The following is a 17,500-nucleotide window of genomic DNA, read 5'->3' as shown; positions in this document are numbered from 1 at the left end:
TCTGGCAAAAAAGTTTTCGACACTTTAATAAAAAGTTCAACTGCTAATACAATCATTTAATTTGTACAAAATACAACACTGACATTTTTACGGCGTAAACGTTATTTACACCTTTTAAGGTCATGTATGATACACAAAATGTCTCAAGTTTGATCCACATCTACGGTAAGGTCCACTACGTTCATGGTGGTCTTGGTTGAGTTGCAGCCTCGCAAGCCAGCCACGAACGTGGACGGCTTAGGAACATTGGTCGATGATTCGCGCTTTGTTTGTGTATCTGCGTCCCTGTAATGACAACAAAGAAAACTTTTAAACATCTTTGATACTAATATACCTGTTTTCAAACAATTACTGACTCTCAACCCCACATATAGCCCACAGCAAGTTTTAAGTGGACAAAGCTGCCGGAAAAAGATTAAAGGAATTTTTTTTTCTAGTGTAAAAACCTCGCGCTAGCACATCGCCCGTTAGAATTTACCACGCGCGCGCAAGACAGAAAACCTATCCACGCGCGTCTCCGAGCGCACAATGGCCCCTTGCGAACACAAGTTCAGTGGAACCGATAATTTTATTTTCAACACTATCTATCGGATTACACCGTGAAAAATATTAGTTTCGAGAATCTTTCTTCAAGCAAACATTTCGTCAGTTCTACACCAAATATGTTATAGCGCCTTCAACACCCGCGCGCAGAACCTGTGACGTCATAAAAATTTGCAATTATGACGTCATTGATCGTCATAGCTACAAGTCAGGAAAAACAGAAAGCGCTTTATTTTTTCACGTGATCATTTCTCGATGGTTTCCTCAACTAATGCCTGTATGAAATGACATTTACTCTTCGTAAACATTTCTCTGAACAGTCAAACAACCCATCTCAACGCGATAAATTGGGTTTGTAAAGTTCATCAGGTAGGTAGATGAGCAACAAACGTCAAGTCGCAACAAATGCTACCTATTTTACTTTCTTATGCTTACTTTTCAAAAGATGACTTTGCTTTTGATTCGGGCTGGGCAATTCAAGTGAATTTTATGCGGGCTTCGACATCGTAGGAACTGTTGTTATATTTGGAGGGTAACGCTTGCATAAAGTTTCGTGCACCTTTCTTTAAGAGAGATGTAAGAATTACACTTGTTTTTCCCTCAAACGGTTAAATTCCACTTTGGCGGACAGCTGTTAGCTCTTTACAAGTGTACGGGAGTACCGACTTGATTGATAAGGTCTGCATTTTAAATAACTTCAAACTTTCTGAGGCTTATAGGTGGTATATAGAAGAAAGACATTAAAAACTCTCGCAAACAGTTATTCACAATGTGTTATTTTGACGCAAAGATATCGTTAAAACGTTTGTTGTCGCAAAGAGTAGCAAAGAGTAGCAAAGTTGGCCTGCATAGCGTGTGGTTTCGTTGGTCCGCCTTGGCAAAAACAAAACAGAAGGAAATTCGTCGGCGTTTGGAGACTAGGAAAATCGCCAATTACGGAGGCTTGCACGAAGCTAACTGTCGAGTCATCAAGCATAATAACACCAGTTTCTCCGACCACACTACGAATGTATTTTCAGATGCTCAAAAGAGCGACTACAAGTCTTCAGTTCAAAACGCAACTGACGGCCCGCCACTTTGAAACTTGTTGCTATGGTAACTCTAACATGGTAATACTTACTTAGGGAGGTACACTTGGGAGTCATTGTCTCTCCTGAAGTTACTCAAGTTCGTCTGCACTGAATGCGTGAGCCTGGTGCGAAGATTTGCCTACGGAAATAAAAACATGACCTACAGATCAGAGAGCATACGAAGACAGTTTTCAGTAGCTACATACATATTGTGGGAGGCGCGGCGACCTCATGGTTAGTGCGCTCGTCTCCGGATTGAGCGGACCGGTTTCGAGCCATGCCCAAGGACATTGTGTTGTCGTGTTCTTGGGCCAGACACTTAACTTTCACAGTGCTTCTCTGAGACCCTGTTAGGGGTAAATTCCGACAAGAGACATGGCCTTGAAACGGCGACATGAGTGCTATGAATTGGCGACGAACGACAGACCACCCCAGCGAAATAGGGAAAGCGACACTAATGGCAAGATAGACCGACAAGGATTTTCGGAACTGAGAATGCAGTGATTGTTTTAAACGTCTGAGTCGAAGTGAAGATGCATTTCCAGCCGGTTTTAAATGTGTTTTCCCCTCTCACGCGCGATGTCGACGGGTCGTGAAACCCAGGCTTTCTTATATATGCTAAAACGTCCACGTCGAATAAATCGAGTCCGTCATTGCTGAGTATTTTTTCTCACTCTCAGCTGAGTGAGCAGTGCCCTAAAACGCCTAAAAACACGCGTAAGGAAAAAGGAAAGAGATCTTCGAAAGTCGGCTTCATATTTTTATAAGTGGGCCACCAGTAAAAGAATATGAAGCTGTATTATCAACTAGGAAAAGAGAGACAGGGAAAGCTACCAAGGTCTTCTCAGTAGAAGGTAAGGGTTATAGATAGGAGAGATTATCGGATTGAGGCCGTTGAGATTTTGAGTTAGAGAACGGTTGTTAAACATAAATATGGTAAAAATAGTCATAGGTTCGATTGTACTTTAGGTCCAAATACTGACTGGAAAAAGGCTGAAAATAGCAATTCCAAGCGTCTAAATTTCAAAATTCCCCGGGGGAGCATGCCCCCACATCCCCTGGGAGGTTAGCAACTTCAGCGCTCGAAAGCATGCCCCAAATATGCCCCCCCCCCCCCCCAGCATGCCTCCAGCCCCTTAGAAAATTTACATCTAGCTAAGAAGTCTTTTCCTTCATTCTGAGTCGAAATGTGATGCTTTAAAAATAACCATAAAGTAATCATTAAACCCACTGACCAGAGAAATGCTAGCTCTGCAGAAGAATTCGTATTGCTGAAAAGTGTTCGAAGCAAGTGCAAAGCATACAAGGAGTAAATTATATCCAAAGAGATACTTAATTATAATTTTATATGTACTTGATTAAAACATCAAGGAACCTTCAATACGTGAGAAATAATAGTTTCAGCGTGAGAGCGAAAGATTGAATTCGTTTGCGTGAGCCTCATACTCAATGCGTGAGACTTTAGAGCACTGTGTCGGTTTTTTTTTTTTTTAAATAAACAAAGGTATTACAATGTGTTATACGTGTAGCTTCGTTTTAATCGAACAAGGTCAAATTTCCCGACACAACTCCGCTGAGACGAAATTCCGACAGGCGACATTGGAATCTTGCAAAATGCCGACATGACTGGTGGCGAATTTCAGACAGGAGACATGGGTACCCCCCCTAACAGGGCCTCTGCTCTCCACCCAGGTATAGAATTGAGTACAGCGTCAACTACAATGCTGAAGGGGCTTGGGCTGGGGGACCTGTAATGAACAATCAGCCCATCTAGGAAGGGGTCCAAGAAAAAATAAAAATATCTAATAATATTAATAATTATAACATTTTCTATTAATCGCTTCATGCCTAACAAGCTATCCAGTATTACTATAAATCTACTAGCATTCTATCACGAATGCCGTCCTCTGGTTGGCTACGTTACTCATTATCTATTCTGTTGTAGATAGTGAGTAGCTTAGCAGTGTGCGGTTGTTAACAAAATGACAGCCACTTATTCGCGTCTTCGAAGTGTCTTCGAAGTGTCTTCGAAGTGTGAAGAGGATTTAGTTTAACAGACTAGAAGTTTTGAACGGCTAGTAGATTTATACTAAAACAATTAGATTATGCGCTCTCGATTTCTAAGCGTGATAGTTGACTCAGGCTGCGCCCTCGTCAAATATCACGCGATAGAAATCTCGAACTCATAATCACACTGTTAATTAGAAAGGGAACTGAAACTTTTCAAATGTCACAATGTTTTATCACTCTGTTTTCTTTTGCTTTACCACGGCAAAATGACTTCTATACCCTACAGTCTCTTGAACTAACGACCTAACAACTCAAGGGAGACTTCAATTAATAGCAATTTTCTAGATTTAGAGAGAAAAACCACGTCATACTTGAAATTTTGGAATGTTAGTTCTAAGGCGGGAGGAAGCGGAAGCGAAAAACATGACAGAACCAAGGGAAAAAAATCAGTTTTCTTTAGTCACCCTCTTCTCCTTTCGCAAAGTTGTCAATATGATAATGGCTTCTACATGTAAGTAATTTCCAACTCACCAATTTAAGTGCTTTTCGCCTAAGCTCCCATTCATTCCACTCGTACGACTTGACAATGTTCGACTCCATGAAATGTGTGTCTGTCTGTGTTCCACTATCGCACTTAGTGACAGGAACTTCAATCATTCGACCAGGTTCCTTACCCTAATCAATGAGATCAACATTAAGAAACTCCTTACCAGTTTTCACACATTTCTTAATGTTTTATAGTGAGATAAAACATTCAGGAGGAGGGACTTATTAGCGCGAGGGCTAATACGAGGCAGTTAACGGTACTTGAAAACGTTGAGAGAATTTAAGCATTAATCGGTAATTCAGGATAAGCGCCAATGTTTGAAGTTACAGTAACTTCCTTTTCTCTTGTTTTTCGGTCGCGCATTTTAATCTTTGTACAATGCCAAACTATAGCTTACAAGTAAAGTATCCGTGTAGTGAAAACTTTGCGGTATTTTGTTTTTGCGATTGAGCGCTCTCAGTTGTCAGGATTAAATTTTTCGATTTGGGGTTACTCAAGCTTTGGTCTGCGAACTTCTTCTGCGATTTCCAGGATATAACATATCTATGAAAATTTCGTTTTACTGTCGTGTTAAGGGGATATACATCTACCGAGGGTATAAACCGAGGGCACTTGACTGGAGGGTCTCAATGGGGTTTTAAACCGTTAGCCATAAAACGGGCCAAAAATTGAGCCGTTAGGCGTAAAAAATGATAACCGTTTTGTGTCTTGTCTTATGGCTAGGTAGTACAAATAATGTTATAATAATACTCTTTTCTCATTTGCGGAATGGACCTTAAATATATTTAACAGTAATCAAAATAATTTTTTACCTATATTAAACAATGGAAATTAATTGTTAACTTTTTAAAGCAATGGTAATTAATTTCTAAGATTTTGTTAACCGTAAAGAAAATAAATCAACTGTTACCTATAAAAAAAAAGCCAAAATATTAACCGTTAGCCGTAAAGGCCACCACCCCATTGGACCCTCTTGACAAGCGTGAGAAATGTATTTTCTGGAATTGATGATTCACAGTTTGCCTATATTGAAATACTTTACCTGGGCGTAAGGTGTTATGGAGGCAAACTGTGTATGAAGCTCGAGTAGTTGAATGAGCTCAGGTGATTTCTTAGCTGCTTCAGCGACGCCATTAATGTAACTACAACAGGGCGAAAAGGAAGAGGGTTAAGAAAGATATACAGCAATTCTTTAATTAACCAATTGTCTGCTAGTTTGAGCTATTAGAGAGGTTAAGCAATGACCACGGCGACCCCGAGGACAACGCCTAGTAAAAAATGAATTTATATTTTACCTTCGAATTTCGTTTGTCTAGATCTGTTTAGTGCGCCTACAGGTCTCAAAACTTGCTCAGGCTTAATTTCTAACGCCAGCGTTGAATTCCAAATGAAAATACGAAAAAATAGTTGCAGCCGTTCTCCAAAAACGGTTTCTTTTACCATAAAACAGAACACGCAAAGAAAAATCAAGCCAATCAATACAACAGCGTTTATCGTAAGGAAAACTAGAAAGTCTAAAAAGAGGGGGAAAACAGTGCAAGTCAAAAGCCAAATTTGGTCAGCTTGCACTTTTAAATTTGTGGGAACGATAACGTATTTTCTCTATGATTGGTTGGAACGTTAAACGTGAATTTCTTGCAAAAGAGACCAGCGCTTTCAGACTGAGAAGTTTTTTTTAAGCATGCAACCATTCTACAAGCAAGCAAGAAAGAGATGTAATGATTTTCTTTCACACCTGTCGGGAGCATTAGCAAACTCGTAAGCAGCCTGTTTGTCCGAGAAGGCGTAGTAATTATCCTTGTAACGTAGCACGCCATTAGCCGGGTTGGACGGAACTAGTAGACGATCATACACTACCAGAGACCATCCACAGAAACCCTGAAACGAGACAGCAATAAAACAATCAGACAATGAGGTTTACATAAAAACAAATACATTTGTTTTTCTTTCTGTATACTAATGTGACAAGAATAACGCGCCACAACGGAAAAATAATTCTTTGCAAAACTTACTTTAAACGCTTCATATAAAGCGGTTTTCAACTGAGTGTCTTTAAACCAAATCCAAAGTAATCAGTGAAATCACTCTGGCCAATCACAAGCTACACCGACAATCCAGTGAACCAGTCAAAACACGACGATACAAGCAGCTGACGCGAAGCGCGGGAAAACGAGTGCGAACGAGTCACGATTGGTTTTGATGTCACTTTTGAATGGATATAGCGCTTTTCAATTGAGTGTCGTAAAACCAAAAACCAAAGTAATCACTCTGGCCAATCACAAAGGACACAGACAATACAGTGAACCAATCAAAGCTCAAATTACATGAAGCTGAAGCAAAACGCGGGAAAACGTGTGTGAGCGAGTTATGATTAGTTTCGGTTTTACTTCTGAGTATATGACAAAGTGGTGCGAGTTTTAAGCCAATCTTTTAGCGTAGTAATGCAAAACCAGTCAGGGCAATGCGAGTTACTTTCGCCGGACACTCAACTAAAGCCGCTCTATTTCCGGAAAAATACCGTATACTTACACGGTATTGTATTGGCAGCCTGTCAAAGTTTTTCGTGGTTTCGTGAAACAGTAGCTCAATCTTAGGATTGCCTATTTCCTTGCTGTTAACTCTGTCATCGTCTGAGGAGGTCTGAAGAGAGAGAAGAAATATCACATCGCATTAACGGCCCGTGCGGTAAGATACGGATCTCCGTTTTCCCCGTCGATTTATGGCCTAAACGCAAAGAGCGCGGGCAACATATCTACTGGGGAAAATCCAGGTTAAGTATAACTTACAGTATACACTGATAATCAGATATATGTATGGCGGGTCTCGGAATCTCCTCCAGAGTGAATTGCAGGAAAAGTGAGTTCGTCTGTGAATTCTTGAGTTGAGTATTCTTACTTCTGCACTTTTAAGACTCTTGCTACAACTCATTGACATGTATCTTTTTAAACAGTTGATTTGGCCTATTCTATTACAGGCTCTCGCTTGGTTGGAGGCTTGCGAGAGTAAAAACGAAAAGAGACTGAGACAAGACAGGTCTTTTTGCTTTTCGCGTTACTCCCCCTTGGCTTTTTCTATGGTTCGCCTCCAACCAAAAGCCTGGAACAGCCTGGCTTCATCTTTAACCCGACACCATCCTAGTGGCTGGCACCTTAGTATTACTGGCGCCTCCCGTGAGTAGGTAACCCTTCCTGGAATAGGTCCCGAAAGGGTCTGGGTTCCAGCTGATGACAAGGAGTGGCAAGCAGCGTGTTCAAGGCACACAATCAGAACTTACATCTGCAAGCCTCTGATCATCTGTTTTGATCTCTAATCCATCCGTGTACGGCTGCAGAGCATCTTCTGTGAACACTTCCTTGTGTATCTGTAATCACGGTAAAATATGTGTAAAAAGCGCATCATCAGCGTTAATACGATTTAACCAGCAGTATTACAGAACTAAGTGAGAAACAAATAGAAATCTGATAAATGCCGTGTTTTGCGATTTCACTTATACTTGTTTGAGTGAATTCTAGAAAGAAGCAAGAAACTTTAGAAGGGATACTGTAGTAGGTCACGTTCGATATATCAATATTCTAATATGGCTCTGAGGTATTCAAGACAAACTTCTATATTTGGGCGTATTTTCTTTGTATCCAAGTTTATCCAAGTCTCTTTTGGGAATTGAGGGACAAAGGAAACATAGAAATTTTGCAATTTTGTTCTGGAAGCCTCGGAGCCGTGTGAGAATTTTGATAGATGGAACGTGGCTTATTCTAGCAAACCAATGTTTCAATTAGTTGTGAGTATAAGAGAGTAAGGGATCGAGTTAATCCCCACATGAGCCTTACTTCCAAGGTAATCCCAGGTTCATTAAGCTTACATGACGGCCGAAGCGGCATTATACCTATTTTCACCCTCCACGAAGACATCCACGCAACGTGCGTGGTAACACCCGCAGAAGAACTTGTATTGGTATCATGTCACGCGCGTGAAAACATTCGAGGAAGAATTTGAATTGGTATCCTGTCAAAAATTAACTTGAAAGAGCTTACCTTGAAAACAAGGCTTATATGGGTGATAAACTCTCTTACCGTTCATTTAAACTTGGTTTCATATTACATCATTCCAAATTGATCTTGGCAATGACTTATTTCACAGTTACTCGCAATGCAAATACATTGGAGTCTCCGAAATCCATTCTTAGTTTGGCATTGCATAGACTGCATACGATATATAAATGTGAAGTTCAAGTTTGATATTGTTCATTGTAACACGACAAATACCTTAGTAAATGGCTCCAAACTCGCTAGAATATTGCTAAGAACACTCAGAAGAACCATTTCATCCTGAAATCCTGTCCACAAGTGAGCTAGTGTAATAAACTGGGGCTGAAAATCACAAAAGAAAAGACGTCTGAGAAATGAACAAGAAGAACTTACATGTAACTGTACTAGAGCAATGCGACAGAACAGGGGCCAATATTTTCCAATATGACCCAAAAGTTGGCAGAAAGACCCCTAATCTGTAAGGAATAGTATATGATCCAAACGAAAACCGGAACTTATCAAAACTGCAACGTAACTTGGCGAATTACCAGAGCAAATTTGAATAAAAAGTTGCACGTTGCTTACAGCAAACTTTCAATCAATATTGTAACATTGCAGCATCACCTTGCAGGGTTCCCGTCAACTGAAGAGCAACCAGTTTGACTGTAAGATACTCACATAAACTTGTGCCGTTGGTACAGCTGTTTTCGACTGCACTGTGTTCTTCAAGGTTTCCATTCTTGCCGCAAACTGAGATTCAAGGGCTTCTACTTGTTGGGCACAGCCAATAACATCATTCTAGCGATTGAAAAGAGATTTAAACACTGGTCAATTCAAACCTATCTTTTAAATCATTTCTAAGTTTCCTTTTGCCTCTGTGCTAAAACAAGTCTGTGTAAAAGCATTCATAAGAGAATGCAGTTCACCAGTAAGCCAATTTTCTGCCAAGCAAACTCATTTTCATAAGAAAGGTTTTGCATGAGGACTCGTTTTAAAGCTGAGGCAAAAGGCAACTCGAAAATGGCCTATCTTAGCTGACGATACATACAGACTTAGCAGTGCTTGCATTTCACGGTTTCATGCAGATCTCACAAGGTCTCACACAAAAGACTTAGTACGGTTTGCATGATAGAACAATAAAACAAACAACAGAAACAATGTCCCTAGCCCCAAAACAATAACAGCTGCTACGCCATAATTAACGACAAACAGAATTACAAAGCTTACGAGAGCTATTACACTTCCTCATGAAGGACCAAACACTATGCAAGTTGACCGCTTGTAAACAAACATTTACTCAGCTGTTTTGATGCAATACTGTTTTACAAAGAACATTATGGTCTCTTAAATGATAAATGTTTTTAAAACTGCTTATCTTATAACGAACTCCGGCATGTGTCTCTATCATAATTTATCTTCAATGTCTCTAGCCTGGGGGGGAGAGACAACTCAGACTCGAGCAGGGAAATCACGTGATTATCGTGATGTCATCGTTTTCGAAAAGCTCCGTTTTCTAAACGTTTTTCCTCCAACACTAAAACGCAGAGCCGGCGTTTCCAAATCCCTCCGGTTTGAAGAGCGTTTTCAAAGAGCTCCGTTTTCGTGATGGATTAGTGTGGACGGTAGACCTAACCGTAGAAATAAAGCTGCGTTTTCAAAATGTCTTCACTCCAACACTAAAACACAAAGCTGGCGTTTTCAAATTCCTCCGGTTTGAAGAGCATTTTCGAAAAACTCTGTTTTTGTGACGGCTTAGTGTGGACGGTAGGCCTAGCCGTAGAAATAAAGGTGCTTTTTCAAATTCCTCCAGTGTAGTGTGGATGGGACCTTACATTGTATGTGTTTTTTTCTGGTTTATTTTATTCCTTACATTCACGAAATGGCAGGGTTTCATGTTGCGCATTAATTGTTCAGATGTAGAGGATATTACATGCCCGCGCGGGGATACAAGTTTTATCTTCGAGTGTTCAACTCGATATCTCACGAGTGAGCGCAGGGAACGAGTGAGATATTGAGTTGAACACGAGAAGATAAAAGTCGTATCCACAAGCGGGCATGTTATATTCTGTTTATTATATAAACATACTAATGACGACGTTTTTGACGATTTTCCGAAGATTTCCGACCACTTTCCGAAGATTTCCGAATATTTTCCAAAATTGTTCCGAAGGCCAGACGGACGCTTCCGAATATTTTCTGAACATTTCCGAACATTTTCGGAAGATTACCGAAGATTGCTGAAGATGACCGAAGAAGATCCGAAGATGTTTCGATCATACGTCAAGTGTAGTCAAGTGTAGTCATACGTGAAGTGTAGTCAAAGGTACAAAAGAAAAATGTTATCAAAAAGGAATGATATCTCCTCAGTGTGAAAGATAAAAATAGTATCTTCACTGCACACGATGAAGATATGATTTTTTAGTAAAAGGAAAATCCTGGTATTTCACTGGTGTTTATATAATAAAAACAAATTAAAACTCACCAACAATATAGATAGAAATGCTTCATGCTGGCGTGTGTTGATCAAAGCTTCTTTAATCAAGTTTAAAGACAGTCCTTCAAGAGACTTTTTGTTGATAACAACATCCTCGATTAATGCTGTGGATTATGGACAATACGTTTTACAATCTTAACTGATCTTTAAACCAAAAATAACTGCAAAAAGTAGTGATTAACAAACAAGAGGAAACCATAAAATAACTCCTTTCAGGCAAGTTAAGGTAATAGCTTTTCATTAAGGGCTGGCTGCCAGGCAAATGTAGGGGCTGTGAGGATGATTTTGCTTGCCTCATTTGATCATCTAGAGGAAAGATTTCTCCATAAAAGAAGTTCAGTTCAAAATGTTTTGTCCACCTATGAGAACAAGTTGCTCTCCTGCTGAAAACATTAATGAAACCCCTGACTAATTTGCGTGACTTAAAACATAACTAGCTCCAGTTACTGTAGGAAATACACATGAAACACCGGTCACCTGTATATGTAAAGGCCAGCTTGGTTGTATTTTTAATCTCTGTTTGCACATTCTGTGTTGTGGCAGGAACAGCTTCACTCAGTATGGCAGGTACTAACAGGAAACAGCAAAAAGTATTACAGTCACTTTACGATGGTAATATGGACTGTTATTGACTGAGATTAAGGGCTGACATTCCTTTGCAAACTTTGAAACTTGAGTTAGGTGCAGATACCATTATCAAGAGATTGGTAGATCAAAATAACAATTTGGTAATAATCTGGAATTGTAATTATTGTGATCATACTAATACTTAAATTACACCAGAAATATTTTTGAGAGCTACTTTTAAACCCATCAATTCCTAAGCTGGTTGGTCAACCACCATTAATCCTTTAAAGATAAACAATCATTATTTTCACTTATGAACAGAAGTCGAACTCCTCGCCCTGATCTCCCTCTCTGTGCTTAAACGTACTAAATTAAAACTTACAGTCATCAATTCCTTCTCCTCCTTTGCCACACTCACGATTAAAAAGTCGGATTCCCGTCACAATCAATGTCAACTCATTTAGCTGTCTTTCCTTATCACGCTTTGTTAGAGACATGAAGGTTCCCAGCTCCGTTTGAGGGAATACACTTTGCAGGGCAGCTGCAACATAAGAATAGTACAAATGTTGTGATTGGCCAATAATCCATATTCTATAGTATATTATTACATGGCTTGAAAGCTCCATACCTTGGTAAGTCCCATCTGTAACCCTACTAACATTTCAAGAGCTAAACAAATGAAGACTTGTGAGAAATCAGTCACTAACTAAACAATCAGAAATTTTAACAAACCTGTGGCTTCCCTAACAACAGCAATGTCTGTAGGTGAACCAAGCCCAGACCGCAACAATACACAAGACACTATTCTTCTGTAGAGACCTAGTACATGTACAAGCGAGTATTACGTTTTATAGGTTTAAGCTCAGATTAACTTACTAACAGAGGTGCAATTACTTCTTGTAAGAGGCAATACATACATACTGGACAATAAAGTATCCCATGCAGTTATTATACCAGATAAAAATACATATAGACACCCTAACCCTCCAGGTTTGGATTATGTCCTAACAACACTATCCTGTAAAACACCAAACATTACAGAAACCTAAATGGCCTTACATGCACCCAAGAGCACAAAGAAGGTTAAGTACCTGAGTGAGTTAACGAGAGCTATCTCTACCACTAATCTAATGAGAACTTTGATTAAATATTCTAGAGGACAATGAAATTCATTTTATTAACAGGGAACAAGGGAGAAAACTGGGAATTCGTGGTCCCTTTGATCCTTACAAATCATTGTATATTAACTAGTATAATGTACCCTCCAGTTCATCTCTTGTCCTGGCTCGACTGTCTGTTATCTCTCTGATGACTGGTTGGAGTCGCTGATCAAGTACTCTTCTATGTTCTTCCAGGAAATCAGCTGCATAATAAAAAACACATTTTAAAAAACTTGGCGAACAATGTTGCCTTGCATTACAAAATTTTCTGATCTGATTCTAATTTTCCAATTCAGATCTTGATTTCTGAAATACTAATTGACAAACAGGAAAGCTAGCAGACACTAAGTAGTCAGACTAAATTGTTTTAATTTATTTTTATAATTAATTTATCCTAAAATGGCTAGAAATGAGTATCACTTATGTTCAGTTAGGCTGGTCAGTCTGGAATAGGGTGGGCATTTTGACACATTTGAGATTATACTGTATAGTTTCTTTAAAAAACATTCAGGAGCGGATTTTCAGAGGGTGATCTGGGTGGTTAGCTACCCAACTCCTCTTTTGGAGAAGCTAATAAAAATTAAAAAAAAAAAATTAAAAAGATGACAAAAGATGTGAATAAATTTATGGCACAAAATATTTAGGCAAACACTCTGGACAGGTATCTCATTGTAATTTCTACTTTGTGGCATTGCTAGACGTATTTCTGGTATAACAGTTTTGGGGTTCTGAATGGGGGGTCCACATGTCAGTTGTCAGTTAAAATTTCACTACTTTGTCAGTTGTCAGTTAAAATTTTCAACCTTTATCGGTTGTCGGTAAATCTCAGTTGACTTTTTAGTCGCTAGTCGGTAATTTTTTCCTCATTTTGTTGGTAGTCAGTAATATTTTTCGCCCTTTGTCACTGGTCGGTTAACCCCATTCAGACCCTCAGTTTTCAATTAGGTTCCAATACCCATATTGCAAGATTCTGGTGGCATGCCTCCTTAATTTTGCTAGGTGCCAGCTAATCCTCCCCCCCCCCCCCGGAAAAATCCTGGACCTGCCCCTGGTATTACATGTCATAAACATTTAGGCTGGCACTCTAGCACAACATCTAAAAACAGAATCCTCCCCATTTAGATTGTTAGAAGTACATTCCCCCCCCCCCCCCCCAATCAAATTCTATGATGTGAATCATAACAATTTTTTTAAAGCTAGTGATACCTCGGCTGGTGTAATTCATATCGAAATACACCTGCATCTTGACTGTATCCAACGAAGGAGACTGTGAGTCCAGCAATCTGTCCACACAAAGCTATGTAACAAAACAAGCCCATTTAGGTACTGTGCAAGCACTTCATTTCTGAGTACCATACACATATACTTGAAGGGGTGTTATCATGTGGCACTAAATTTTTGCGGGAGTTTATTTTTGCAAATCGGTGACTTTTTTTATTTTGCGGGAATTCATTTTTGTGATTGTAAAGGACTGGTTTTTCTTGCTGGGTATTAATTTTTGCGATTTTCAGGAAGTCATGTAATCCAGTAGCCAGTGTCACTCTATTACAATTACATTGTGCTTTAATGTGGTTGATGGTTATAAGTAACAAGATTCTACTTGTGATGTTTGTATGATTAATTTCGCCAGTAGAGTAAATTTTTGTGGAAAAAAATTTTGCAAGAATCTATTTTTGCGGGAACTCTTTAGGTGGATTGTGGAAAAAAATTGCAAAAATTATAACCTGCAAAAATTAAATCCCCCATGGTAGTGCATGTGTTCATAAACTACAGATTTCATAGAACATAAGTCAAATTCAACAGGTCCTATCATCTTGAATTTTTTCACTTAATCTTAGGAGTCTTCATTTGTTTTGCAAGATGAAGAAGGTTTTGGCAGAAATGCAGAAAACACATCATGCAAGATCACTCAGATCATGGTGCATCAAAGGAGCCGAAGAATCCGTTTGTTATAATTCGTGTGTTATGGAGGGCGCAGTAAATCAGTCCAGTACCAAGTTAAGTGGCAACCAGTCGTTTAGCCCCAAGACAACTAGCCCCTAAACATTTAGCTCCAACGAGAAGTCAATTAGCTCCCAAACAGAAGTTGATTTCTCGTTCTTTAAGCGTGAATATGGAGGATAATCGACTTCTGGTTGAGAGCTAACTGGCTAAGAGCTAATCGACTAGGGGTCTAAGTGACCAGTAACCAGTTAACCATTCATTCATTTCAACTTATTCGCCAAAGCGTATGGCAATCGTGCGGAACAAAATCATGTATTTTGAGCAGCTCTTAGGTTCCTTAAATACTCTATTAATTCACATGTGCCAGAAATAGTCGCTGAGCGAAACATCACTGGATTGATGAGAAGCTCTGAAGCCCTCCGGATCATAAACCCATCAATTATTAAATTAAGGTTCACTTCATGTACATCCTGTACACAGGGTTACATTGCATCTTTCTTCCCAGTACCTACCATGATAAGTTTCTGTACGTCATCTTTGGTCAAAGTTCTGTCCACGTTAAATTCATTATCAGGATCTAAAACAACTGCTTTGACCTAAAATTAATCAAAATAAACAATATGAAAGATGCAAAAACTTTAAAATAGGCTGATCGGTACAAAGAAAAAGACACAAGCTCGACGGTTCTACTTTGTCCAAGAAAATCGACCCACCATAAACGCTACAAGAGTCTCTGAAACCGCCTGCCCTTTACTGGCGCATTCTTGAGCAATTTCGCGTATAATATTCTTGATGACACTTTCAGCTTGTGCCCTAGACATTTTAAATAAGCTCCTTCCCACAGAAGATATCACAACATCAATGCAATGGGCAAAGATCGGAAACGTCGATGGATAAAACGAACCGGATGAAAAATGCCGCCATGGAGAAGTTTACAGAGGTGTCATGGTAACTAGAGCTGTAATTCCGCGGGAAACAGCGGGAAACTGGGGACTATCAAAACAAGAGCAGCGATACTTTCGGTCAGCGAAGTTACAGCAAGTTGCATGCACACTGCAATATTTACATTGAAGAACAACATGGCGGATGGTACTGAAAAGAGAGAAAATTACAATTTTCCCGTTCCCGAACCGTCTTTGGATTCAGATCCTGAAGTCGTTATTCGTAGAGAGGTATTAGACACCTTTTCCACCCCCGGTGATGAAATCAATGCGAAACTGGCAGAGGATTTCGATCATGGTTTCAAGAATTGGACAAACACATTTGACGAGGATCGAGAGAGCCACATAGAGACTGTCGCGGAAAAGGCCAGCATTGGCGGGAATGAGAGGTTTGCTCGACAGGAGAATGCGGGAACCGCTGATCACGAGAGAGTCACTCAAGATGAAACTCGGACAAAGTCACTGGAAAAAGACAGTGTCAAATCACCAGAGGTGGAATTCAGACACAGATATTTACAACAACAGCAGTGGCAGCAACAGCAAGAACAGCAAGAGAGGCTCAGTTCACAAAATGAAGACACTAGGATGTCGCAAAGTAACAATCAATCCTCAAAGTCAATGGAAGAAAAATTGAAAATAAACAAGAAACAAGAAGTTCCATCAATTAAGGAAACTTCCTCTGAGGACAAACTCCATGATGGCTTCACGAGTAAGTCTGGAATCTGTTTTTGAAAGGTGTTGCAGGTGCTGAAGATAAACCCAATTACCAGCCACTGTTCAGGAAAATGGAGGGGGGGTGGGCAAATTTTATGTTTAAAAAAAATGCTTTTTGTAGCATATAAATATGTAACACATTTTTGATCGATAAGAAAGAAATGATGAGCAGGATAGATCAAGATTGTGACCTTTTATAAAAATAGTGTTTTTTTTTTTTTTTTACACCATTTTTCCTTGGCTATTTTGGCAGTTGGGCTGTACTTTAGTGGCCATTACCATTGTGGAAAGGGGCCCTAGCCTTGTAGCGAGGTTTGAATAAGAGTGGGTTTATGAACCATCCACCAGGACACTAAAAAAGTGGTCATTATAGAGAGTTGGCAGTAGTGGGGGTTCGACTGTAGTCTTGCCTCATGTGACATGCCACATGTAAGAGGATCTTGTGTCTAGTCATAAGCAGATGTTTTCAATGCTATAAATAAATGTGCCTGTGGGATTTGAATTCATAATGAATCCCTCTTAGATTGTAAACAGGAAAAAAAATTTTTGATTCTGATCACGATCCAGAAAAAGGGGCTTTTTGTCATGCAAATAACTGTCAGTGCTGTTTTCCAGGTTAGATCCCTGTGAAAACAGAGATTTCTGTTGGACTTCCTGTTGGATCTCCCCAATAATCACAAGAACATGATCTGCAATCTAATTTCAGAGTTGTCATTTATGAAGTATGTCATGGCAGAAGTTTTCTCTGGTAAGCTCATGGAACTTGAAGAAGACAAATACACAGAAAGACGGGAGAAGGTTTACACATTCATGAAAATTCCAAGGGAATTTGAGAAGGTATTGGGCAGGTGTTTATTGTTTGTTCATGGATTCCTTTCATAAATGACTGCCAATAAAAATTAAAAATTATTAACTCACAAAAGAAGTGAGTTAGGCTAATTTTAATACTTACAAAACAGTTAATAATTATTAAGAATTGTTTTGTAATGTATTAAAATTAGCCTAGATAATTAAAATTAGAGTTGATAATTTTTACTCTCAAACGAGTTTAGTGCTCAAGGCTAATTTAAATGCATACAAAAGGATTTTTCATTGGCAACTGTTTATGAAAAGGATCTTTTAGTTTTCAAATTGGCAGCAGCATACAGGTGAAATATTTTAATTTGCATGTTTCAGAAGACTACTTTAAGACTTTTTGAAAGCATATGCCATCTGTATTTCTTTTATTAATGATCTACCAGGATTTAATTAATAATTCTAAAGAATTTGCAAGCCTGGCCTAGGTGGTATTGAGTTTATCTGTTCAATGCTTATGCATGTACTCTAGTTCAATGCAGCTATTGTCGAAGTTATATCAAACACAAAAGACTGTGTTTGACTGCATTTCCAAACATGTACCAAGAAGAGAGTAGCAGAGTATTTTTGACGATCTTTTATAATAGTTGGGGTAAGTTTCTAAAGAAACTGTGGTGCTGTGTCGGTGGG

At 39.2% G+C, this 17,500-nt stretch overlaps 2 protein-coding genes across 3 annotated transcripts in view; one reads left to right on the top strand and one right to left on the bottom strand.

The window, feature by feature from the left end:
• Positions 1–2: 2 nt before the first annotated feature.
• On the bottom strand, positions 3–15,276 carry LOC145477849 (cilia- and flagella-associated protein 206-like). The gene is made up of 17 exons (XM_081455693.1): positions 15,074–15,276; positions 14,873–14,956; positions 13,623–13,713; positions 12,518–12,619; positions 11,989–12,075; positions 11,639–11,797; positions 11,167–11,259; positions 10,678–10,793; positions 8,874–8,993; positions 8,433–8,537; positions 7,445–7,531; positions 6,700–6,810; positions 5,906–6,048; positions 5,213–5,312; positions 4,155–4,298; positions 1,664–1,752; positions 3–285 (listed from the first exon to the last, which is right to left on the bottom strand). The coding sequence occupies exons 1-17, from the start codon at positions 15,179–15,181 to the stop codon at positions 144–146; spliced, it is 1,881 nt and encodes a 626-aa protein (XP_081311819.1). The 5' UTR covers positions 15,182–15,276; the 3' UTR covers positions 3–143.
• A 35-nt stretch (positions 15,277–15,311) lies between these two features.
• LOC145477848 (transmembrane anterior posterior transformation protein 1 homolog) overlaps positions 15,312–17,500 on the top strand; it is a 13,649-nt gene continuing 11,460 nt past the window's right edge. For both annotated transcript variants that reach the window (XR_014048157.1, XM_081455692.1), the window contains exons 1-2: positions 15,312–16,010; positions 16,722–16,852. Coding sequence is in view for 1 of the 2 variants with exons in the window: in XM_081455692.1 (XP_081311818.1) it covers positions 15,407–16,010; positions 16,722–16,852 (735 nt within the window). In the remaining variant the exon portion in view is untranslated. The remainder of the gene's footprint in view (positions 16,011–16,721; positions 16,853–17,500) is intronic.

The sequence above is a fragment of the Orbicella franksi genome, chromosome 2, assembly GCF_964199315.1.
Source record: "Orbicella franksi chromosome 2, jaOrbFran1.1, whole genome shotgun sequence".
NCBI classification, from domain to species: Eukaryota; Metazoa; Cnidaria; class Anthozoa; order Scleractinia; family Merulinidae; genus Orbicella; species Orbicella franksi.
The sequence above is the reverse complement of the archived record's forward strand: the minus strand, read 5'-3'. Positions and strand labels throughout refer to the sequence as shown.